Consider the following 24,469-nt stretch of genomic DNA (forward strand, 5'->3'; position numbering starts at 1 on the left):
TTTAATGTGGAGTCAATCACTAGGTCTTACTGGGTTTTGGTCTCAAAAGTCTATCGTTAAATAATATTAGTTTTCTTAGTAGCATAATTCACAATTGCAAAGACGTGGAACCAACCTAAGTGCCCGTCAACTAATGAGCGGATAAAGAAAATGTGATACACACACACACACACACCATGGAATACTACCCAGCCATAAAAAAGAATGAAATAATGTCTTTGCAGTAACTTGGATGGAGCTGGAGGCCATTACGCTAAGTGAAGTAACTGAGGAGTGGAAAACCAAAAATCATATGTTCTCACTTAAGTGGGAGCTAAGCTTTGAGTACACAAAGGTATACAGAGTGATATAATGGACTTTAGAGACTTAGAAGGGGGAGGGTGTGAAGGGACCTAGGGATAAAAAACTACTTTTTAAGTATAATGTACACAACTCGGGTGATGGGTGCACTAAAATCTCAGCATTCACCACTATATAATTCATCTATGTAACAAAAACCCACTTGTAACCCAAAAGCTCTTGAAATAAAAATCTTTTTAATAAAGAAAATGCCACACAAAAAGAATATTAGTTTTCTTCTAATGCTGAAGGCCAATATAAAAGGTAACAAAAGTCTGAGCTCTTTAGTTAATGGGTACAAGTTAAGACAGAATCACATCAGGATCTGAAGTTGAACCTGAGCTCAAATCCTGTTCCCATCACTGTGAGCTCTCTGAGGCTTTCCTCTCAACTACAAACTGGAGATACAATACTAAACAAGCTTACTGGGTTGCTTAATTAATATCTAGAATATACTTAACAGTGTTTCTATTAATGTGAGAACTAACTGTAAGCACTTAGTAAAGAGTAGTCATTATCAAGTAATGATAAATAAAAGCATTTGTATGATTCTTGTTTTAGCTTATGAAACCCTTGCACCTAGATTTTCTCATCTAATATTCATTAAAACCCTGAAAGGCCGATAATATCCCCACTGTAGAGATGGGGACACCAAAGAACAAAGAGATGGGAACACCTAGATATATAAGAGATCCTAGCTTTTTTTTTTTTTTTTTTTTTTTCTCTGTCACCCGGGCTGGAGTGCAGTGGGGCAACCTCGGCTCACTGCAAGCTCCGCCTCCCGGATTTACCCCATTCAACTGCCTCAGCCTCCAGAGTAGCTGGGACCACAGATGCCCGCCACCGCGCCCGACTAATTTTTGTATTTTTAGTGGAGACGGGGTTTCATCCTGTTAGCCAGGATGGTCTTGATCTCCTGACCTCGTGATCTGCCCGCCTCGGCCTCCCAAAGTGCTGGGATTACAGGCGTGAGCCACCGCGCCCGGCCTGATCCTAGCTTTTTGTAGGCTGACTGACCTAGGTGGTAAAAGATGTCCTGTACTTGTTCATTTATTCACACATACAACAAATATTTATTGACTTCTTACCATAAACTATTGAAGGAGCCTTGTGGGGATGCCGCATAAACAAACAAGCAAAAATAGACAAAAATCTTTGTCCAGAAATACATATAGAAAATTTTATAGAATATATAACATAGAAAATAGAAAAAAATATGAAACTAGCCTAATTTTCAGGGTTTTCCTTTTTTTTACATACCTTTCACGGTTAACGGTTAATGGTTAATGGTTAATGGGGAGTACCCATTAACTCCCACCCTCCTTCCCAGCTCTCTCCCAAGACTTAGTTTCAAGAACTAGAAAATTCTGATTCAGCTTGGGTGCAATGCCCCTCAAAGGGCGAGGCTTATTCGAAGCCCCAAATTCAGAAAAGCCGGCCAGACCTTGGAAGTTTAAGAAGGTGGAAGGCAGATCGCGGAACCAGTGTTCTGATGGTTGTGGTTCTCTGAGGGAAGCCAATTCTGGGGACCGGTAGTGGAAAGCTCTTGCGCTGTTTCCGGCCACCTCAGCGGGAAGCGGAGACGCAAGCAGCTGGATCTCCGGTAACTGAGACATAGGGAATAACTGTTGTAGCGGCGGAGGAAGTGAGGACGACACCAACGGCCTTCCGGGCCAGTGTTGGATTCCTGTAATTTGTGAAGATGGTGTTGCTAACAATGATCGCCCGAGTGGCGGACGGGCTCCCGCTGGCCGCCTCGATGCAGGAGGACGAACAGGTGAGCTGCTTACTAGATCCCCGCGACCCCAAGTCTGCCAGCGCGCTTTGCCCTCAGCATCGCATTCCTTCCTAGGGCCGAGAGACCTCTGTGACTTCTCGGGCACTCCCGACCTCTCTGAAGTGCTATTTTATCTTTTGGTGTGGGAGAGACTACCGGTGAGAGGAATCTTTCCTGAAGGAGTTGTTCAGATTTTTGTGTTACCTGTTTCTCTTTAGAAAAACGCTCTGGAGAAGTGATAGCTTTGGTTGATTGTGATCACCCAGTGTTCTTTGACTCTTTAGGGACTGTTAAAAATCAGGATTTCTAATTTTCTGCTGCTAATAGGACTGCTGACGGATAAATCCTGGGACAAATCAGCCAAGTTCTTCAACTCTATAACGTAGCACCTGATCCTTGACCTAGCTTGCTGACGTCTTTTGAAAGTGGGTGAGGTAATATTGCCACATAAAAGCACTTGTTAAAGTTCAGTACAGCACATTCTTTCAGGATTATTCCCAGTTCCCACCTTCTCCAATACGCCGTACCACATTCCTGCAACACATTGTAACTTATTTTTTTGTCTTTCAATAACTTGAGTTTCCTAGCGGGCAAACGACGGATCTTAATCATCTCTGTTATTCATACCTTTTACAATGGCTGCTTTATGCTAGTAGGTGCTCAAAAATATATTGAATTGATTAAAAACAGCAATAACTCCAGGCGTCTTAAAAGAAAGCTGTTTTGTGTTTTAGAATCACAGTGGAAATTTCTGAAGACAAATTTCTGGAGCAAGCTTGGGAGGTTCTGAAGACAAAACTGACAATGGAATTTATATAATTTGTTTAAAGTGATCAATTTTATTTTACTTTTTCATACAGTCTAAGTAGTGTTTTAAAACCTTGAGCCTTAAAAAAAGATGAGATACAGAAAAAATAGGTTGCACATTTCTTCTGTTGGACTTTTCATTCATATATTAATGCAAAAAAAAATTTTACTGAGCACATCAAATGTACCAGGCATAGTGTTAATGCAGGGGGTTAGAGTACACAGTCTCTACCTTTGTGGAGCTTACAGTCTAGTGGAAAAATCAGATAACCAATATACTATTAAAATGTAGTTTAACTGCTAAGGAGAAGGAAGAGGGTTTTGTCGAACATGGAAAATGTATCTAAGTTGGTTTTAGGAAATGAGGAAAGTCTTCCCAGAAGGTATGACATTAAGGTAACAGTAGGATCCAGTAGTAAGGAACTATTCTCTTTAGTTATATGCCTTTTTAGGTTTGATTTGGAAATGTATTTACTTTCACTTTTAGGAGAGTGGTGATACAGATAATCAAGTTGCAGGTCATGCTAAGTGAAATATATTCTATTCATTTCATAAAAACAAAGTCTAATCTTTGAAATAAACTGTGAACAATTTAACATACCCTGATTTGCTAATGTGAAATGTTTTTCAGGAATATTCTAGGACCATCCTGCAGAAGGAATGTAATTGTTCCAGTGAACCTAGGAATATGATTTGAACAAAGTAGATAGTGTAGGGAAATATCCTTGAAGGATGTGTAGTTTGACTAAAAAATAGTTTTCCTATAGTGGGTGGGTGTGTGTTGGGAGTAGCAGGGATGGAATCTGGTCAGTTTTTAAACTATGGCATTGAATTCCAGTGTGGGCAAAGAATACAAAGTGAACTGGAAAGTCTACTTAATATTAGTGGCCCCTACTCTCTAACGTGATACTTTTTGAAAATTAATTGATTTATTGTTTTTTAATTCTAAATTTGGTATTGATTTCATATTGGTTTATCAAGATGGATTGCTTTGTTTAATTGACAAAGAAATTTTACACACAAATATTTTTGTGATTGTAGTGCCATAATATTTTCCTTTAGGAGTTTTGACTTTGAATAATAAAGTTTGCCTAAACTTTTAATGTCTGTAAAAATCTGAATCTTAGACTTAATTTACTATTTTAATAGTATACATAACATTTATAAAAGTGCCTACTACATACCAAACACTGTGCTAAGCCTATAAAGTGCATTTTTAAATTTAATCCTCATACTACCATATTAGAATAGGTACTATTAAAATCTCCAATTATAGATAAGGAAGCTCTGAGGTTTAGAGAGGATAGATCGCTTGCCTAAATTCACACAGCTAATAAGTGGCATAATGAAATTTTTCATCAGGGTTTGTCACCTTGGCACTGTTGACATTTGGGGATGGATAATTCTTTGTTCTTGGGAACTGTCCTGTATATTGTGTGGGAGGTCCAGCAATATCCCTGGCCTCTACCCTCTAGATGCCAGTAGTACCACCACCCTTCCCCACTTCGTTTGTTTGTGTGGCAACAAAAATATTTCTAGACATTGCTAAATGCCCCATGGGGGCAAAATCACCCCGACTGAGATCCAGTGATTTTTATTAAGTATTGTCTGAGTCGACTAGAGCTTTAGTGCCTAACCACTGTACTTTACTGCCTTGTTCTAAGGCCTTTTCATGATGCCTTAACCTCTTAGGAGTCCAGGAATCACTTTTTAATAAACAGGTATCTCAACCAAACAGTTTTATATTTAAGCACCTTAATTGTCCAGGCCAAATAATTCAATGTATCTTCATTTTTGTTTGTTTTTGTTTTCTTATCAGTGTACTTTCAATATTTATACTGATAATAGATATCATATTTTAGATATTTACTGGGTGCCTGTACAACCTGCCGTATTACCGAAGATGGACAGTTATTCAGATAATACAATAGAGAGTAAAATTTACAAAATAATATAGACAGAGTATTTTATACAGGGTGTTTCCTCTGGGTTTAACTGAAAATTTAGACTTAGGGCAGGAAGAGAGATGAGCTTTTCTTCTCAAATGTGGACTCCCTAACTGATATCCTATTTATCTTTTTTCTTCGTTCCTTTTATGGTATGTTTCTCCTTTTAGGATTTTTGCAATTTCTTTATCTACCTTTCTGGTCTGCCTCAAAATTATTGTATTTTCTTTCATTTTCCTCTGGCATCGTGAAGGGCAGTCCAGACTTGAAGAAAGTGTTAGATCTAACCAAATAGGCAGCAGGAAGCTCTAGGAAAGCAGATAACATGTACAGTTAAATAGTCTCACGCTCCGAATCACTGAGGGTTGATTAATCCACTTACTGTAATTGCTTTTAGAGGAAAGTAGTTGATTCTTGGTGCTGCTGGTCTTGGACCAGCTGAGTTCAGTGGGTATTTAAAAATGATAAGAGCTATGAAGGCAAAAGTTATTATTTGATACAACTAGTTGTTCAGCAGTCCCAGATGACAGCACCGAAAAGTATTGTGGTTGTGTGTCAAGTTACTACCTTCTACCTTTTGTAATATATAGATCCAGATCCTAAATTTGCTATTGGATAACCTCAAATTTGTTTCACAGTTTTTCCAATTATTCCGATCCACTGCATTATTGGATTACTAATAGATATCTTATAATTATATCATATACAAATTTCATTAATCTTTTCTAGATGAAGTAGAAAACAGAATGAGGACATCTAAATATTTTTAGGTGGACTGGCTAACTGTTGGCCCTTTGTGACTTTGATCTTGAAAGCAAACTAAAGGTCAGTATGTAAAACAGTGGTTATGTTGTTTTGTGAGATCTAGATCAGAGCAGCCCCATGGTTTCTTGAGCATTTCCAATGAATTAGAATTACATAGTAAGACTTCACCTAAAAGTTGGATCTACTATTGAAACAATTTCAGTTATAGAGTTAGGATAGCATAATGCTTAGGAGTAGGGGGTCCAGGGCCAGATTGCCTGCTTTCAGATCCTAGTTCCTCCCTTTTTAGCTTAGAGTCTAAAAAGTTTGACTTCTCAAGTAAAAAATTGGCCTAATAATTCTGATCACCTCATGAAGATTAAATGAGTTAAATAATGTAAAGTGTTCAGAACAGTGCCTGGCAGAAAGTGAACACTTAATAATTTCATATGATCATTTCTGAAGAATCTTGTGTAATTCCATCTTGCCTTTCTTTCTTTCTTTTTTTTTTTTTTTGAGATGGAGTCTCACTCTGTTTCCCAGGCTGGAGTACAGTGGTGGAATATCGGCTTACTGCAACCTCCGCTCCCCAGGTTTAAACGATTTTCCTGCCTCAGCATCCTGAGTAGCTGGGATTACAGGCGCCTGCCACCACACCTGGCTAATTTTTGTATTTTTGGTTGAGACGGTGTTTCAGCATCTTGGCCAGGCTGGGCTTGAACTCCTGACCGCGTGATCCACCTGCCTTGGCCTCCCAAAGTACTGGGGTTACAGGCGTGATCCCCCATGCCTGGCCTCATCTTGCCTTTCTTAAAAGTTCACAGATCAGAATTGCATATAATCAATACACTGGATGCAAATACATAATGAATGAATGATTTTTCACATTACAAAATTAATTTGTGCATATTAGAGAAAGGTCAGTAAATACATAAAAGCAAAATGACCAAAATGTTAACAGTGTGTATTAGCTATAATCTGTACTCGAATTATATCCATTTTGGTGGATGACCTTAAACATATGTATGTGTATATAACATTAAATAATAGATAATATCGTAAGACTGTTTCACCTAATTTTTTCCACTTAACAATGTTTAATGAATATTTTCTCATATCATTAAACTCTGTACATCATTGCTTTAATGGCTGCATAGTATTCCATTATATGAATATGCCAGAAAGAGTACTGTTTAACCAAGAAGATTGTGCTAGCATTGTGTTCTCAAGGATGGTAATGCTAACTGAACCAGCACGGTAAGATGTTGGTTGGCATACCATAATCCCTATAAGTGCATCCCCAGTGTTGTATATTGGCAGTCTTTACATTGCTGTTTGCAAATTCCTGAACTTGTAGAATGCTTTTGGCCAGTTTCTTATTAGGTGATACAGTTGTTAGTCTTTCTCTCAGGTTACAGTAATGTTTACAGTGCCTCTTGTAAAGTCAAAGGATTTGTACCAATCTGAGTGACAATTTTTTCCATGTTTCTTCAACTAGTCCTTTTAAGCAAAGAACTTATATTTAACACCAGTGGTTGCAATTATGTAAAAAATACTGATGTCACAGCCCCACCTCCAAGATGCTGACTTAATTGGTTTGGTGGTAGAGACTGGGCATAAGTAGTTTTATTTTTGAGATTCCCCAAGTGATTCTATTGTGAAGCCAAGGTTGAAAATCACAGATCTATGTTGATATTCTTTCTTGGCACTTGAGTAGCATTCCCAACATTATTTGCATCCCTTTTATCTACTCTTGTGGGTTCAGATCTCTTCAGAATGGCACTGGGGAAACAAAAAGATTGGTAAGTACCATTCAAATTTAGGAAAATAGAATATTGTGCACTAGTTCTTATTGGCTAAAAGTATATGACAGTATTCACTCTTATTGGCTGACCATATAAGTAGTACTGTTTAATATGATAATTTCAATATAATTATTATAAAGTAGTTTAATATATAAAACTGTACATATATACATACAGACATACATATGTTAATATAGAACTATTTCTCAAATACGTAGCAAATGTCAATAAAACAAATCATTGCCGTAACAGTGGTATTAAGATAAATCTACAAACTAATACCTCAACTGGACTCTGCCTATCTCCCCTGGTTCACCTCATGCTTATTCACCTTCTTACTCATATTGAAATTTCCAGTTCACCATTTTTATATATAGCTTAGAATCTTATTATCCTGTAATTGTACATTTGTTGATCTGCCGCTTTATCATTTTATTATTGCTTCCTTGTTTTTACTATCAACTTATTAGTATACTATCTACAATTTTAAGATATCACTTTGTACTTTATCAAAGTTAGAGCTCAGATCCTGGGAGACCCTAGCATAAATACTTTTCTACTTAAATATTTAGTTGTTAAAGATCTGCCAAAGGGAGGCTATTCTTTCTATGTAAAATAAATAATTCCAAAATAGAATTATGTCTTTGCATCACATGGCAGTGTCTTAGTCTGGGTTACTATAACAAAATACCATAAACTAGGTGGCTTGTAAACAACAGAAATTGATTTTTCTAGTTCTGCAAGGTGAAGATCAAGCACCAGCAGATTTGGTGACTATTGAGGGCCTATTCCTGGTTCATAGATGTCACCTTCTGGCTGTTTCCTCACATGGTAGATGGAGCAAGCTAGCCCTCTGGGGTCTCTTTTATAAAGGTACTAATCGCATTCTGGAGGGCTCTACCCTCATGACTTAATCCCCTCCCAAAGGTCCCACTTATTCATACCATCACTTTGAGGGGTTAGGATTTCAACATTAATTTTTTGGGGGATACCAGCAAACATTCAGACCATAACTGGATAGCTGGCAGAAAGCTCCCCTTCCCCACATGTGGATGGATAAACAATGTCTATTTGCTTCCCATTCTTCAGGCATTTCCTTTCCCTGTTGGATCTAGTAGATTGGTGATGCATGGTTGTCTTCTTTTGAAATGACACTGCTATTTTTCCAATAGATTTGCCCCCTTTTTTAAAAGAATAATTGTAAAATCAGTTAGAAATTGTTCAGGAAAATATTACCAGTAATTATAACATCTGAATGCTGTTATTTTCATTTTTGTCTGCATATATCCCTCGATATTCAAACTTTTGCTGTCCAAACTTGGGAACCAAATAGATTTATTCAGTAAAGAATATCTGACATCCTAGTCTTTGTGTCTACTCTTGGTCATTTTTACCTAATTGCAGTCAAAGTGTTCATAATAATTTGCAGTTATGAGTACACACATTTAGTTTTGTTTAAATGCTCAAAACTGTAACACTTGTGGAAGGTTCTCCTGGATATTCCAACATAAAAATGAAATTCATCAATCTTGTTTCTGGGATTTCCCCTGAATATAGCACATGCTGTATGGTTCTGTGCCAGTAACTGCAAATGAAATGGGTTAGGAGGAGAGTACGGTCCTAACAGTGGAAAGAATACTGGATTGAAAGTTAAGAGTTCTAAGTATATTTGAGGTATATGCTTTTGCTTCTTAACAAATAACAAATGCAGTCATCTTGAAGAAGTAGGGGTTAGGTCTTCCTCTGTACTCTGAAAGTAGGTTGTCTTTCTTTCATTAAAATGAATCTTACTTACCTGTAAATGAAGGACCTCATTCAGAGTGTCCTCATAATATGATGTTTCTCACTAATTGATAACAGCTTTTTGTGGAAAATTCTTAAATGAAGGTGTCTTCTTTCAGTCTGGCCGGGACCTTCAACAGTATCAGAGTCAGGCTAAGCAACTCTTTCGGAAGTTGAATGAACAGTCCCCTACCAGATGTACCTTGGAAGCAGGAGCCATGACTTTTCAGTGAGTATAATCTTGATTTCTTTATGATCATTTAAGTGTGAAATACAGTAACAGAATGCCTGATAAAAATAATAATTTTTTAAAAGTAAAGATTACTTTAAAACGTAGTCTTTTGGGAGAAGCAACTTCTCTGGCTCTAATTCTACAAAACGGACATCTTGTTTGTTTTTTTCAACATGTTTACAGTAATTTAACCTGTTAACATGTGTCTAATGAATGCTGTGCCCATCATGCAATAACAGATAACTTCTTGCTTTAGGACTGTCTTGGAGCCAGATATGTGTGGGTTAATCCCCTTGCTCAAACATTTCCTAACAGTGTAACTTTGAGCAGCTCACGTAACTTCTCTCAGCCTCAGTTTCCTCTATAAAGTAGTGAAAATAAACATAGGAGGTGTGAGAGGTTTGTGGGGGAATCCACGTGTATTATTTAGCATCTTGTCTGACAGACATGGGAAGAGTCAATAAATATTAGTTACTATTATTTTGAAAAAAGAAAATTATAGAAGAGAAGAGCATTTTAATCAGTGGTTATAGACAATGATATAGCTGATAAAGGACTCAAAGGAACATTATTGGATTTTAAATTGTCTACAAATAATTGGTATTTAATGTTTAATACATGCCAAGTTTAGAGCTGACAAAATAAGAAGGATTAAAAAGGAAAAGAGTACAGGAGCATCAGAGGAAAATAAAAACGGATTAGCTAAATAATCTTTACTATTTTAAGGACTTAGATAGTAAGGTAACTTAGGCCAGGGAGGAAGCTGCTATGTTTACTTTTAAAAACAAAAATTACCTACAAAAGACAAGTAAAAAGTACATCAAAACAAAAATAAAACCCTAGGCAATTGGCTAAGAAAATGTTGGACATTATGTTTTATAAAGTATTAATTTTTATAATATCTGAAATATTTTCTAGAACTCTAATTTTTAACACCAAAAATATAGTCACTTAATATCTAGTATCCTCCTTTTCACCATGGTTTAGGGAACAAAGACCTAAGAAAGTTCTCATGGAATTGAGAGAGATTTTCTTCTGCCTGATTCCTTTAGACATTCATAATCTCATAACATCCTTTATTTCCATGCAAGAGCTATTAAGGGTTTATTCTTTGTCAGCCCTTATATTGAGTCCTGCATTTAATGTCCCTACCTTTTTTGTTTGTTTGTTTGTTTGAGACGGAGTCTCGCTCTGTCGCCCAGGCTGGAGTGCAGTAGTGCAATCTCAGCTCACTGCAAGCTCCGCCTCCCGGGTTCACGCCATTCTCCTGCCTCAGCCTCCCGAGTAGCTGGGACTACAGGCGCCCGGCCGGTTTTTTGTATTTTTAGTAGAGACCGGGCCGTGGTCTTGATCTCCTGACCTTGTGATCCGCCCGCCTCGGCCTCCCAAAGTGCTGGGATTACAGGCGTGAGCCGCCGCGCCCGGCATGCCCCTATCTTTTAATGCTGTTCTCTTAGTACAGAGAGAGATACACACAAACAAGTATACTATAATGTCTTAAATGAAAAGGTGCTGTAAATTAGATTTAAATGAAATGTTTTGGGAACAGAGAGAAGGAAGGAACAAATTCCCATTTGTTGGGGGTAAGTTCGAAGAAACGGGACAGAGGAGGGGAGTATATATAAAGAAGTTTCACAGAAAAAATAATGGTAGAATTGAACATAAGAAAATGAACAGGATTTCTCCAGGTACATAAAAGAGCATTAATGGTTAGAAAAAACAATATAAGGCCGGGCGCGGTGGCTCAAGCCTGTAATCCCAGCACTTTGGGAGGCCGAGACGGGCGGATCACGAGGTCAGGAGATCGAGACCATCCTGGCTAACACGGTGAAACCCCGTCTCTACTAAAAAATACAAAAAAACTAGCCGGGCGAGGTGGCGGGCGCCTGTAGTCCCAGCTACTCGGGAGGCTGAGGCAGGAGAATGGCGTGAACCCGGGAGGCGGAGCTTGCAGTGAGCTGAGATCCGGCCACTGCACTCCAGCCTGGGCGGCAGAGCGAGACTCCATCTCAAAAAAAAAAAAAAAAAAAAAAAAAGAAAAAACAATATAAGCAGAAGTCCACAAATATCTAAAGAACCTAGCATGTTGGAAAACAGTCCGCCATTTGGATTACTAAAATATATGATAGAATGTTGCTTACACTTGTTTTGAAAGGCTGTAAATATAATACCATGGAGTATGATTTTATTTTGTAGGTATTAGGGAACCCTTAGAGTTTGTAAGCAGGGTAATATGGCCATCTGTAGTCTCTGGGAATAAAACTGATGGTATAGAAGATGGTGTAGACTAAAAGCAAAGAGACCAGTTAATTCAGGTGCCCAAGCAAGGAATAAGACAGCTATATTATTAACATTATTTTAAGAGGCCTGATAGATCATATAATAGTCTTTATCCTTTATGGAGCCCTAGGATGCCTCAGGAGCCACATAGAAAGGGCAAGGATGGGAGTATATATAATGCTTTGGGCCCCTAAACTCCTCCTTATGTTTTAAAATATTTCCTTTTATTTTCAGTGGACATGTAATAATTACACATATTTATAGGATATGGAGTGTATTTCAATACACATATACAATGTGTAATCAAATCAGAGTAACATATTCATCACCTCAAATATTTATTATTTCTTTGTGAACATTCAAAATTCCCTCTTGTAGCTTTTTGAAAATACGCAGTAAGATATAGCTAGCCATATTCACCCTACAGTTCTGCAGAACACCAGAACTCATTCTTCCTATCCAGTTGTGTTTTTTATCCATTAACTTGCCTCTGCCCATCCTTCCCTTCTGTCTACCTTTCCCCACTTCTAATACCCACAGTTCTATTCTCTACTTCCATGAGCTCAAAAGTTTTTTTTGGCTCCTACATATGAATGAGAACATGCCATATTTATCTTTCTGTGCATGACTGATTTTACTTAACGTAATGTCCTCCAGATTTATCCATGTTGCTGCTAATGATAGAAATTCATTCTGTTTTATGGCTGAATAGTATTCCATGGTGTGTGTGTATGTATATGTGTGTAAAAAACACTTTTTAAATCCATTATTCTGTTGATGGACATTTCTCTTGATTATCTATCCATAGATACTATGAATGGTGCTGCAGTAAACATGGGGTTCAGATAAGTTTTTAACATAATGAGTTTTTTTCCTTTGGAGAAATACCCAGCAGTGGGATTGCTAGATTGTATGGTAGTTCTGTTTTTAGTTTTTTGAGAAACCTCCACACTGTTTTCCATAGTATATAAAAGTTCTCTTTTCTCTTCATCCTCATCAGCATTTATTGACTTTTGTCTTTTTAATAGACATTTTAACTGGGGTGAAATAATATGTCATTGTGGTTTTTATTTATATTTACCTGAAGATGAGTGATGTTGAGCATTTTTTCAGATACTTGGCCATTCGCATGTCTTCTTTTGAGAAATGCCAATTCTGTTCCTTGCCTACTTTTTAATGGAATTATTTTTGGTTTTCCCGTTGAGTTGTTTGAGTTCCTTGTATATTCTGGATATTAGTTCCTCATCAGATGAATGAAACTAGATCCCTATCTCATCATATACAAAAATCAACTTAAAGTAGACTAAAGACTTAAACTTAAGACCCTAAACTATAAAACTACTAGAAGAAAACATAGGGGAAATGCTTCAGGACATGAGCCTGGGCAAAGACTGTATGGCAGAGACTTCAAAGCACGGGCAACAGAAAAGAAAGTAGACAAATGGGACTGTATTAAACTAAAAGCTTCTGCACAGCAAAGGAAACAACACAGTGAAGAGACAACCTGCACAATGGGAGAAAATATTTGCAAACTCCTACTTAAACTAAAGAACTTCTGATTTTATCTGATACATACATTGGCCTTCTGAATATAAGTTTTGCTTATTATATATACATATTACATATATAAATATATATATTTGTGTGTGTGTGTGTATACTATGGCTAAAAAGAAGTTGGAAAACCACTTAGTAGCCTAACATTTTTCTAAGAGTTTCTCAGACGTATAATCATATAGACCCTTCCAGAGTGCGTGGGAACTCATTATCACAAAAGAAAGTCAGTTTCATTGTTGAAAAGTTTCAGTTGATTACAGAGTTCTCCTGGACTGGAAATTAAGGAGTGTTAATTAGTCTTGTACCCAGTAAACATTGTCATTAACCTTACATTTCTATCCACAGAAATTTCCAGATCTACTGTTTTTCTTTGTGGCTAGAAAGAGTTTAAATATTTGTATGCTAGTTTACCATGTAGAATCAAAGGGTGGATGGAGTCACAACTGTGAATTTTTCAAGAAAAAGTCTTAAGTATTAAACAAAAAATAACCCCATTTAAAAAATGGACAAAAGACATGAGCAGACATTTCTCAAAACATACTAGAGGCCAACAAACTAATGAAAAAGTGCACATCACTAATTATTGGAGAAATGCAAATCAAAACCACAATAAGATACCATCTCACAACAGTCACAGGGCATCATTAAAAAGTCAAAAAACAACAGACGCTGGTGAGGCTGTGGAGAAAAGGGAATTGCTTATACACTGTTTGTGGGAATGTAAATTCAGCCACTGAGGAAAGCAGTTTAGAGATTTCTCAAAGAACTTAAAACAGAACTACCATTAGATCCAGCAAACCCATTAATGGGTTTATATCCAAAAGGAAACAGATCTTTCTACCAAAAATCATGCATTTGCATGTTCATTGCAGCACTATTCACAATAGCAAAGATACCAACCTAGGTAAATATTAGTGGTGGATTGGATAAAGAAAATGTAGTACGTATACAGTTTGGAATACTGTGCAGTCATAAAAAGGAATGAAATCATGTCCTTTGCAGCAACATGGATGGAGCTGGAAGTCATTACCTAAGTGAATTAATGCAGGAGCAGAAAACTAAATACTGTATGTTCTCACTTATAAGTTTATAAGCTAAACATTGGGCACTCATGGACATAAATATACTGAGGACTTACTAGAAGAGGAGGGAAGTAGGGGGCAGGGGTTGAAAAACTATTGGGTACTATGCTTAGTACTTGGGTGACAGGATTGTTCATACCCCAAACCTCGGCATTATGCAATATAATATACTCAGGTAACAAACCCGCACATACACATCCTCAAGCTAAAATAAAAGTTTAAAATGTTAGTTGAAGGATTGTGTAGTGGGCTGGGTGCAGTGGCTCACACCTGTAATCCCAGCACTTTGGGAGACTGAGGCAGGTGGATCGCTTGAGGTCAGGAGTTTCAGACCAGCCTTGCCAAAATGGTGAAACCCCATCTCTACTAAAAATACAAAAATTAGCTGGGTGTGGTGGTGGGTGCCTGTAATCCTAGCCGTTTGTGAAGCTGAGGCACGAGAATCGCCTGAACCGGGGAGGCAGAGGTTGCTGTAACTGAGATCATGCCACTGCACTCCAACCTGGGTAATCTGGGTGATGGAAAGAGACCCTGTCTCAAAAAAAAAAAAAAAAAAAGATTATCTAATGGATGAAAAAATATAATAAATATGTCTAAATACTCCTTTTAGAATATATGTCTAATAGGCCGGGCGCAGTGGCTCACGCCTGTAATCCCAGCACTTTGGGAGGCTGAGGCGAGCGGATCACGAGGTCAAGAGATCAAGACCATCCTGGCTAACACGGTGAAACCCCGTCTCTACTAAAAATACAAAAAATTAGCCAGGCGTGGTAGTGGCGGGCACCTGTAGTCCTAGCAGTAGCTGAGACAGGAGAATGGCGTGAACCCACAGGAGGCGGAGCTTGCAGTGAGCCGAGATCACGCCACTACATTCCAGCCTGGGTGTAGTGATGCACACCTGTAGTCCCAGCTGCTCGGGAGGCTGAGGCAGGAGAATGGCTTGAACCTGGGAGGCGGAGGTTGCAGTGAGCCGAGATCGGGCCACTGCACTCCAGCTGGGGCGACAGAGTGAGACTCTCTCAAAAAAAAACACAAAAAACAAAAACAAAAACAAAAAAAGAATATACGTCTAATAATGGGAAGATGTTTGCTTTCTGATTCCAGGGATTTGTGATTTTAAATTGACTTTCTCATTTAGCCAGCCTTAAAATGTTTAGGCTAGATTTTTTAAAAGTTTGCATGGTACAGAGATTCTGCTTTAACCTGTTGTCAGTACTGTTACTTTACAGACAACTTCGTCTTGCTTTTTATGTCTCACCAGCTACATTATTGAGCAGGGGGTGTGTTATTTGGTTTTATGTGAAGCTGCCTTCCCTAAGAAGTTGGCTTTTGCCTACCTAGAAGATTTGCACTCAGAATTTGATGAACAGCATGGGAAGAAGGTGCCCACTGTGTCCCGACCCTATTCCTTTATTGAATTTGGTAAGTTTTTGCCCCTCACTTCTCTCTATCAAGGGAGCAAACAGTATGGAGAAGCTGTTTGTTACACTGCTATAATATTGATATATTTTTTTCTGATGTTTACTTGTTGAAGTTTTAGCTTCTGCTCCCTTTTCCATTCCACTTCTTTTTGTCTTTTTGAGTGACTAAGGCTTCCTTCTAAAAAGTAATTTTCTCTAGTCTTTTGATCTTTTCCCCATAGAAATTGTTGCCTTTTGCCCTTTTCTGTTATTTGGTTTGATTCTTCATTAGAGTCACATGTGACAGAAACTGTGCCTAAAAATCTACTTGATTGGCATATAATGGCTGAGTTCTTCTTTACCCCAGTCTGCAGACTCACAGTCATAATAAGGCTCATTTTTGGAGATCAGAATTGGGAAATCAGAAAGAATGGTGTTTTGTTTCTTTTAGTAGAGTAAGATCCTCTAATTAAAAAACAAAACAAGACAAAGACATAGAAGATACATGGTATTCATGGTCTTGGAGTATAATATTTACTACATTCAGGAATAGTGAGCATAGGTGTCTGTATTTGTACAAGATTTATAGAAAGACTAGTCACCTCAGACCTGGTAAAGTATCTCATTGTAAGGGATCAAAGGAAATGTCCTAAGTACAATAAGTACAGGAAGTGAGAACAAGTAGAATCAGGCTATATTGCTGCAATTTTTAGTTAAAAGAGAAATTAGTTTTACTGTCTTAGAATTTCTGAAGTGTTTCAGGTTTGCTAGATAAATGGGTCATCTTGCTTTGGAAAAACACTGTAGTGTTTCATAACTGTACACTGTCCAAGTGCTGCTTTATATAATGTCCAGTTTTTCAAATTTTGTTTTTGTAGGCAGTAATAGTCCCGTAAACCTCCCTCAAAAATAAGACAAATGTATCAGAGTCATACAGGAAATAGATGGCACACCCAAATTAGCTTAAGGGATTATATACAAAGATATGAATAGGCTGTAGGATAATTACAAGGTACAGTAACCTCAGACCAGTAGCATACTGGTTGTTATCATCCCTAGGCCTGAATATATAAGGGGAAGGAGCAGTTTCTGAAACTGAAAAGGAGAAAATTTCTAGAGAAGCCCAACTTGAGAGGAGCAGTAACTTTTGGTAGAGGGATACTTCCAGAAGAAGGATACTCGCTTCTCTGAAAGAAGCCAGGGGAATAAATACCCTGACATCACTGTCTGTTCTCCTTCTTCGCTACTGTTGGGGCTTCTTCATTGCCTGAACCTAACTGGCACAGGGCAAGGAGTCTGTTGAGGCATTTCATCCCAGTCAGCTTCCCAGTGCAGAAAGCAAGGTGCAGGAGGGCAGAGAGGAGATCTAAAGAGGCAATGAAAGGGGTACAGCACACTTAAATTAAGATTTTTGACAAAAGTTGAAAATATCTTTAATAGTAAGTCATTCTTATAGTTTTGAGAAATACTGATATGAGCAAAAGATGGATGAGACTTCAGTTTTTATTTATTTATTTAGAGAGACAGTCTCGCTCTATCGCCCAGGCTGGAGTGCAGTGGCATGATCTCGGCTCACTGCAACCTCTGTCTCCTAGGTTCAAGTGATTCTTGTGCCTCAGCCTCCTGAATAGCTGGGACTAGAGGTGCATGCCGCCATGCCCAGCTAGCTAATTTTGGTATTTTTGGTGGAGACGGGAGTTTTGCCTTGTTGGCCAGGCTGGTCTCGAATTCCTGGCCTCAAGTGATCTACCTACCTTGGCCTCCCAAAATGTTGGGATTTACAGGTATGAGACACAGTGCCCGGCCGAGACTTCAGTTCAGTTTTATATTGGTATTTTGGAAATCTCCCTATTACATATTTGCTTTACATGAGGTTTTAGAATGGAATGAAACTGGGAATGTATATTAGGGAAAATACTTTAAAGTAATGTTTCTCAGCTCTTTAATAATCATGAACCCTTTTGCCATGTTAGGCTGTAATAATGCTAGAGTGTTACCAGCATCCTTTTAAGGAATGTATAGAGTTAAGTAACCCTAAGGATCCTCAGAATACTGTTTGAAAATTTCTGTTTTCAAGAAAGGCTTACTATAGTGGGTCTTAATTTCTCTAAGGCTTCTGATAGCAGCCTTATATAGCAAATACTTCTAATTCAAAGGAAATTCAAAGGACATTTCTCCTGAATGGTCATCTAGTTATACGTTTACATCTTACAAATGAAGAAATCAAAAGCCTAGGTTTTGATATTCAACCAAGAGTTTGGTTAACCATGGACAGTGGCAAATCCAGGCATAAACTCAGAACTGTTTTTGTTTTTGTTTTTGTTTTTGTTTTTTTGAGGAAGAGTCTCACTCTGTCACCCAGGCTAAAGTGCGGGGGTGTGATCTCGGCTCACTGCAACCTCTGCCTCCCAAGTTCAAGTGATTCACCTGGCTCCGCCTCCCGAGTAGCTGAGATTATAGGTGTGTGCCACCACACCCGGCTAACTTTTTGTGTTTTTAGTAGAGACAGGGTTTCACTGTGTTAGCCAGGAAGGTCTCGATCTCCTGACCTCATGATCCTCCTGCCTTGGCCTCCCAAAGTGCTGGGATTACAGGCGTGAGCCACCGCGCCCAGCCAACTCAGAACTTTTAATTTCCTACCTCAGTACTTCGATGGCCGTGAAAGAAATTGTTCATGGTCACTTTTCTTCATCATTCTAGATACTTTCATTCAAAAAACCAAGAAGCTCTACATTGACAGTCGTGCTCGAAGAAACCTAGGCTCCATCAACACTGAATTGCAAGATGTGCAGAGGATCATGGTGGCCAATATTGAAGAAGTGTTACAACGAGGAGAAGCACTCTCAGGTATCTAAAAGCAATGAGTCTTATGAAGAAATGGTTCTCATTCCATAGACAAGGATAGCTCATTTTGCAGTGCCTTTTATGCTGTTAGATTCTACCTAGGACTGTTAAGAATTTGTCTCCCAGAAGTACATTACATTACAATGCTTCCAATATGATATGTTTTTTTCCTAGCGTGATTAATTTTTGTTGAGTTGGAACAGTGTAAAGGACTCATCCATATTAGAGGCAATGATTATTTCTAAGATATTCACAAAATTCAGTAAATTATATAAACACTTGTGTAAGTTAAGGGAAATGAAAAGAATGAGAGAAAATTGTCAACGATTTATTGCAGTGGTTTTTAGAGTAGTCTCTTTGGGAGACTTTACTGCTGCCACATCAATCTTTATAAAATGCCATTTTCATCAAGGCATTCCTCTCTGAAAAACTTTCAAATCTGGGACTACAAGATAAGATCCAGTCTGACTTATTTTTCCATCAGTCAGCCATTGTTATTGAGAGCTTGTTATTTGTAGGGCATTGTGCTCTATATATGGAAAATAAGGATGCAAATGTCTGTCATTCTCTAGTTCACAAACATTCTGCTGCAGCCACGCCAGCTTCTGCACTATCCTTAGTGGTCTATTCTGCCTTAATGCTGGACCTGTTCTATAAGACGTGCATAAGAACTGCCTCTTTAAAGAAGCCTTCTCTGATCCTTATAGCCTGTATCACATTAATCTCTTCTGTACTTTAAACTCCTAAAGCACTTAGTAATATAATGTTTTTGAAACATATTACATACATGTGTGTTTACTTAATTTACCTTTATTAAATACCTAACTTACATATTAAACATATATTAATATATATTAAATATACTTTAATATATATTAAATATATTTCCATATAACAAATACATATTTCATATATTTAAATATTTATATTAATGCAGGTAAACATATTTGGATAATTAAATATTTTTATATAATTTCATATATTTATTTTTTTGAGACAGAGTCTTGTTCTGTTGCCCAGGCTGGAGTACAGTGGCACGATCTTGGCTCACTGCAACCTCCACCTCCTGGGTTCAAGCAATCCTCTCACCTTATCCTCCTGAGCAGCTGGGGCTACAGGCGTGTACCACCATGCCTGGCTAATTTTTTTATTTTTTTAGTAGAGATGGGGTTTTGCCATGCTGTCCAGGCTGATCTCAAACTCCAGGGCTCAAGCAATCCAACCACTTCAGCTTCCCAAAGTGCTGGGATTACAGGCATGAGCCACCACACCCAGCCCTTCATATAATTTTAAAAGTGTAGGTAATTAGGTAAAATTAGGTTAAAAGTATATGTATATTTACCTGATGTTTAAATATTACCTAAGTGTTTAATGTGGACATGTAAGCTCTTTAAATACAGTGTTTATGTATTTTATATCTGTTTCACATACTTCTTATATATCGCCCATAGTAATGGTCACAAATATGTTCCTTAATAAGTATTTTTGAATTCAGCCATGCTATATATTCATTAGTAAATGAGTTTTCTTTTATTATGAACTACAAACTTTAACTTTTTTGTGAGTAGTGAGCAGTTATTCATTTACCTTCACACTCTTTAAATATCAAATTTCGAGTGAGTGAGTGTGTAAGTTTTTGTCATACAGACTTGCAATTCCTATATGGGATAAAGTAGACTAGCACAGGAATTTTTCTTGTATCACTCATGCAAGACTCTAAATTCCTTAAAGGCAGGGATCATGTACATTTTGATCATTGTTGTATCCTCAGCACTTCACAGGGTGCCTGTAACATAAATATTTGTTAAATGACTTCTCTAAGCAATAGCTTTATCTTTATGTTATCCTGTATTTCAAAATGTTCATATATAAATTCTCTCAACTATGACTTGTTTCACATGGTCTAATAATTGTTCCTCTGCTGAGTTATTCTCAGCAGATTTAGATTTATTGAGCACTAACTATATACCAGGCCCTGTTCTAGGCATTCAGGATATAGCAGCAAACACAATAATTTAGAATCCCTCTCCAGTGGAGTGTATATTCTTGTAGACTCTGTAAAAAGATGCCCTGTGCATTGTCATGGTTATTTCTCAGTCCCTGACTCTTTTTTCCTGGCTAGATGTTTTTCTTACTCATGTGATCAGTTGCTAATTCAGACGTGGCTGTCATGCTTGTGTTATTAAGTAACGCCATGTTTCCCAATCAAAACCAGTCTCTATTAAGCAACCCCAAATATTCCAAAAGCATTCTTTAAGGAAGAAACAATCAGATTGCAAAATAGTTTTTCTGAAATTTAAAGAAGTGAAAAGTTTGATCAGAATTTATTATGTCAAATGGAGAGTTTGTGTTTATTATTCAAATATGCCCTATATTTTAATCTGGTCTAGCTTGTGTCTATCTGGCTATTTCTCTAAGTGCTTAGTTAACTGTTATAAGAAGATAACATTACAAATGTCCTTGGGGGTGAAAAAACTTGCCAGAAAATGCTAAAAAGCTTAATTTACTTGGGTTTTTTTGGTAGTACTTCTTATTGTATTTTAGTTACAACTTTCCTGTGTCTATTGAAATATAAATCCTGATAGCTACTTCATAGTAGTCTTTACTTTGTGGTTTAGCAGTCATCATTGAAATATAGCTTAAGACTGTGTTTGGTTAGTTGAATTTTCTGATTATCTGAGTTTGTTTTACATAGATTATCATTATTGTTTTTCAAAATATAAGAGAATATGATTCAGACCATTAGAAGATTATGAAGATAGTAATTATTAACATGTAACAATTATTATAATTTATCATGTGTAGGCACTGTTGCTCACTTTACAGGCAATCTCATGTACACACAACCTTATGACATAGTTACTATTATTATCCCCATTTTATAGATGAAGAAACTAGGTTTTAAATCGGTTACATGTCTTGACCAATGTCACATAACTAGTACAGGTGATATCTGCACCAAAGAGTCTGAGGCCAGAACCTGTACTTCTAACCACCTTACTATATAGCCTCAAAAATTCAGACATAATCTGATCTGATAATTTTAAACTGTATTATAGATTTTACAGTGTTTCAGGATCATCAATTAGTATATGCAATGTTAGTCTTAAAAATAAAAATGATGATTTAAGATTCATGGTTGTTGCAATGCTGCTCATTTTGGTTATTTTTAATGCCTTAATACTTTTGGCAAAATACTTCCAGGGACTAATTAATGTTTTCCTTTTTTCCTCTTTGACAGCATTGGATTCAAAGGCTAACAATTTGTCCAGTCTGTCCAAGAAATACCGCCAGGATGCGAAGTACTTGAACATGCGTTCCACTTATGCCAAACTTGCAGCAGTAGCTGTATTTTTCATCATGTTAATAGTGTATGTCCGATTCTGGTGGCTGTGAAATAATGAATACAGTCACTGGTAAGGGAGAACCTAGAACCCAGTAGGTGTATATTTTCAGGAAACTGAGCTCACAGAGATGTGTATTAGAATCCAAGTGGAACTTCTGCCTCTAAAGACCTTGAAAGAAAAGAGACGTCCTGAAAATGAAAGGTTACACCTCATTTAATGAAGCTTAACCCTATGTAGAAAGTCTGTTTCAGGGGCAGAGGCTTTCTCTGGGTGCTAAGCCATATATGTTAGGGAACAGTAGATTGTTATTTCGTTTTTTCCCTCCCAGTGCATTTTAAAAACAGCACTGACTGGGGCATTCTCATTCTCTAATGGAGCCATCAATGAGATTTAGTCAACCTGTACTAGCAACATTCTGAAATTCCTTCAAAGAAGGCAGTCCTTTGGGAAGGTTTTTTTTTTTTTTTTTTTTTTTTTTTGACTCTAATCAACATTCCTTTTGTTGGTGACATTTGTGATTTTCAATAATCTGAGTTTTTGATGGCCTTTTAAACAAGACTCCAGTATGTGAAGGTTAATTGCTGTGCTCCACAGATCTTGTCTATTGGCCCCAGTAGAAAGTTAACCTTTGTTGTTTTCCTTTTATAATTTGCTTATTGCACAATTGCTTTAGGGTTAAGTGAATTATATTAAGATACCTTGAAATTATAGCACTCTTCGATTGAGAAGCTACAATGTTTCTCTCATTTACTCCTTAAACAAAAGACTTAAATTAGTTTGGGTCATTATTACTTTTATTTTGCAGCATTTGGTTTGTACTAGTGTAAGAGCAAGTATAGGGTATAGATGAAGCCCCTGGCTTCATGAGAAGAAAGGAAGGCCCAGGTTATATGTACAGCTTTCTCCTGCCCCTTCTTTACTTTCTCTACCACAATTTTCTCCACTGTTTGTTTTCCTCCTGCCACAATTTGCTAACATTTAAAAAATTTTCCTGCACCTAGTAGTTTCATGTCCTGTAGACATCCTCTTAGGACATTCTCAAATTTCAAAATAAAAAATATTCATTTATGTAGTTAATTAAATTTAAAGTTTTTGCAGATCAGCTACTCAAACTACTAAATACATTTACCTGAGAAAAAGTCTCTGAGAGCACTTCATTCCTGTTTTGGTTCATGTAAATTCTCTGAGAATGTTCTAGAGATAGATAACTCATTTATAGTGGTTTCTATTAACTAATTAAAATACCCATGATTTTTTCCTTTTCTGCTCAGGGATGATGGGGATTTCCTTTTACCTTCTGAGGTAGAATTTTTTAATGGGGAAAATAGGCCTTTTAAATATTATCGCAAGGGTCTGCAATATAACGTAAAACTCCTGTACATACTGCAGATACTTCTTTAAATTGTACAGGAAAATGAGCGAACTTTTTATTTCTTAATATCTTTGGCGAAAACTTTAACCAGTAAGCAATTTTATAACCCTGAGGGATCCTCAAAGATACTATCCTGATTCCTGGTAAGGAAAAAAAATATTATTTCCTTATAACAAGGCAAGGAGGAATGCTATTTTATTCCTGATAATTTATAGAACTAGAATATTTTTTTTCTTTTATGGACCTAAATCTGCCAATTGGGAATTTTGTGCATGCAATATGAAGTTACCTTTTATAGATAATAAGTGCTTTTAAGTCCCTGAAAGGCTCCTGCCTAAGTAATGATGATGTTGATAATAAAAGCCTTTGAAAGGCTGAAAACCTAAATAGTGGTACCATAGTATTTGGAGCTTCTATAGGAGTGGAGAGGGGCAGCTCATTGTTGAGAGTTGCATGCTGCAACCTAATGGTCAGCAATGAAATAAATACTTCTAGAATATTCACTTCAGTGTGAAGTTTTATTATCTAGTTAATTTATCTACATATATCCTTTGTAGATACATTTCTCTCTAATCTTGTTGGGCTAATTAATAAAGGGATGGGGTAAATGTCAACAAAGGAAAAAGAAAGTGGTTTAAGATCAGGGTGGCAGAAAAATTAGAGAACAAGGATATCATAACGTGGCTCCTGGTTTTCTTTATAAGAGGCAGTGGGAAGATCTGACTAGATGAAATGTATCAGCAACCAAAGTGGCATCTAAAATAGAGTGGGATAAATACTGTATGGGGTTATTGGAGGCACATTAAGAAAGGACACCTAACTTATTTTGGGAAGAAGTATGGTAAGAGAAGACTTTCTAGAGAAGGAGAATGGGGCATTCTAGGAAGAGTCAGTGGCATGCGCAAAGGCATGCATAAAGACAGCGAGGCATATTTTGGAAATGTAACAGCTCAGTTCAGCTTAGCCCATAGGGTAAGCACAGACAACAGAGGAGACTTGAGGAATGAGAACTAGATTGGTACACTATCATAAAGGGACTTGTCTACCATGCTGAGGATTTTAGACTATCTTAATGGCAGTGGCAAAGGATGGCATCAGATTTATAGTTTCAAGTGATCATATAGGCCTTGGCATAAAAGATATATTAGGGAGGAAG

At 37.3% G+C, this 24,469-nt stretch overlaps 2 protein-coding genes across 3 annotated transcripts in view; both read left to right on the top strand.

Annotated features, from left to right (window-relative positions):
* Nucleotides 1-24,469, top strand: part of LOC102127036 (NBPF family member NBPF4) — a 635,890-nt gene that overhangs the window by 285,257 nt on the left and 326,164 nt on the right.
* On the top strand, nt 1,903-23,816 carry SEC22B (SEC22 homolog B, vesicle trafficking protein). Of its 2 annotated transcripts, XM_073997700.1 has the most exons (6): nt 1,903-2,116; nt 5,599-5,694; nt 9,320-9,429; nt 15,612-15,772; nt 18,451-18,597; nt 21,836-23,816. In XM_073997700.1, the coding sequence occupies exons 3-6, from the start codon at nt 9,419-9,421 to the stop codon at nt 21,988-21,990; spliced, it is 474 nt and encodes a 157-aa protein (XP_073853801.1). In that variant the 5' UTR covers nt 1,903-2,116; nt 5,599-5,694; nt 9,320-9,418; the 3' UTR covers nt 21,991-23,816. The 2 variants fall into 2 exon arrangements, with proteins under 2 accessions (XP_073853801.1, XP_005542195.1); XM_005542138.4 differs by lacking the exon at nt 5,599-5,694.

This window comes from Macaca fascicularis, chromosome 1, assembly GCF_037993035.2.
Source record: "Macaca fascicularis isolate 582-1 chromosome 1, T2T-MFA8v1.1".
Taxonomy (NCBI): Eukaryota; Metazoa; Chordata; class Mammalia; order Primates; family Cercopithecidae; genus Macaca; species Macaca fascicularis.

What these genes read in the sequence shown, in the direction of transcription:
- SEC22B (XM_005542138.4), top strand. Translation starts at nt 2,042, where the DNA reads ATGGTGTTGCTAACAATGATCGCCCGAGTGGCGGACGGGCTCCCGCTG. An exon ending in GCAGGAGCCATGACTTTTCA is followed by an intron (nt 9,430 to 15,611) that starts GTGAGTATAATC and finishes ATGTCTCACCAG; the next exon opens with CTACATTATTGAGCAGGGGG. An exon ending in ACGAGGAGAAGCACTCTCAG is followed by an intron (nt 18,598 to 21,835) that starts GTATCTAAAAGC and finishes CCTCTTTGACAG; the next exon opens with CATTGGATTCAAAGGCTAAC.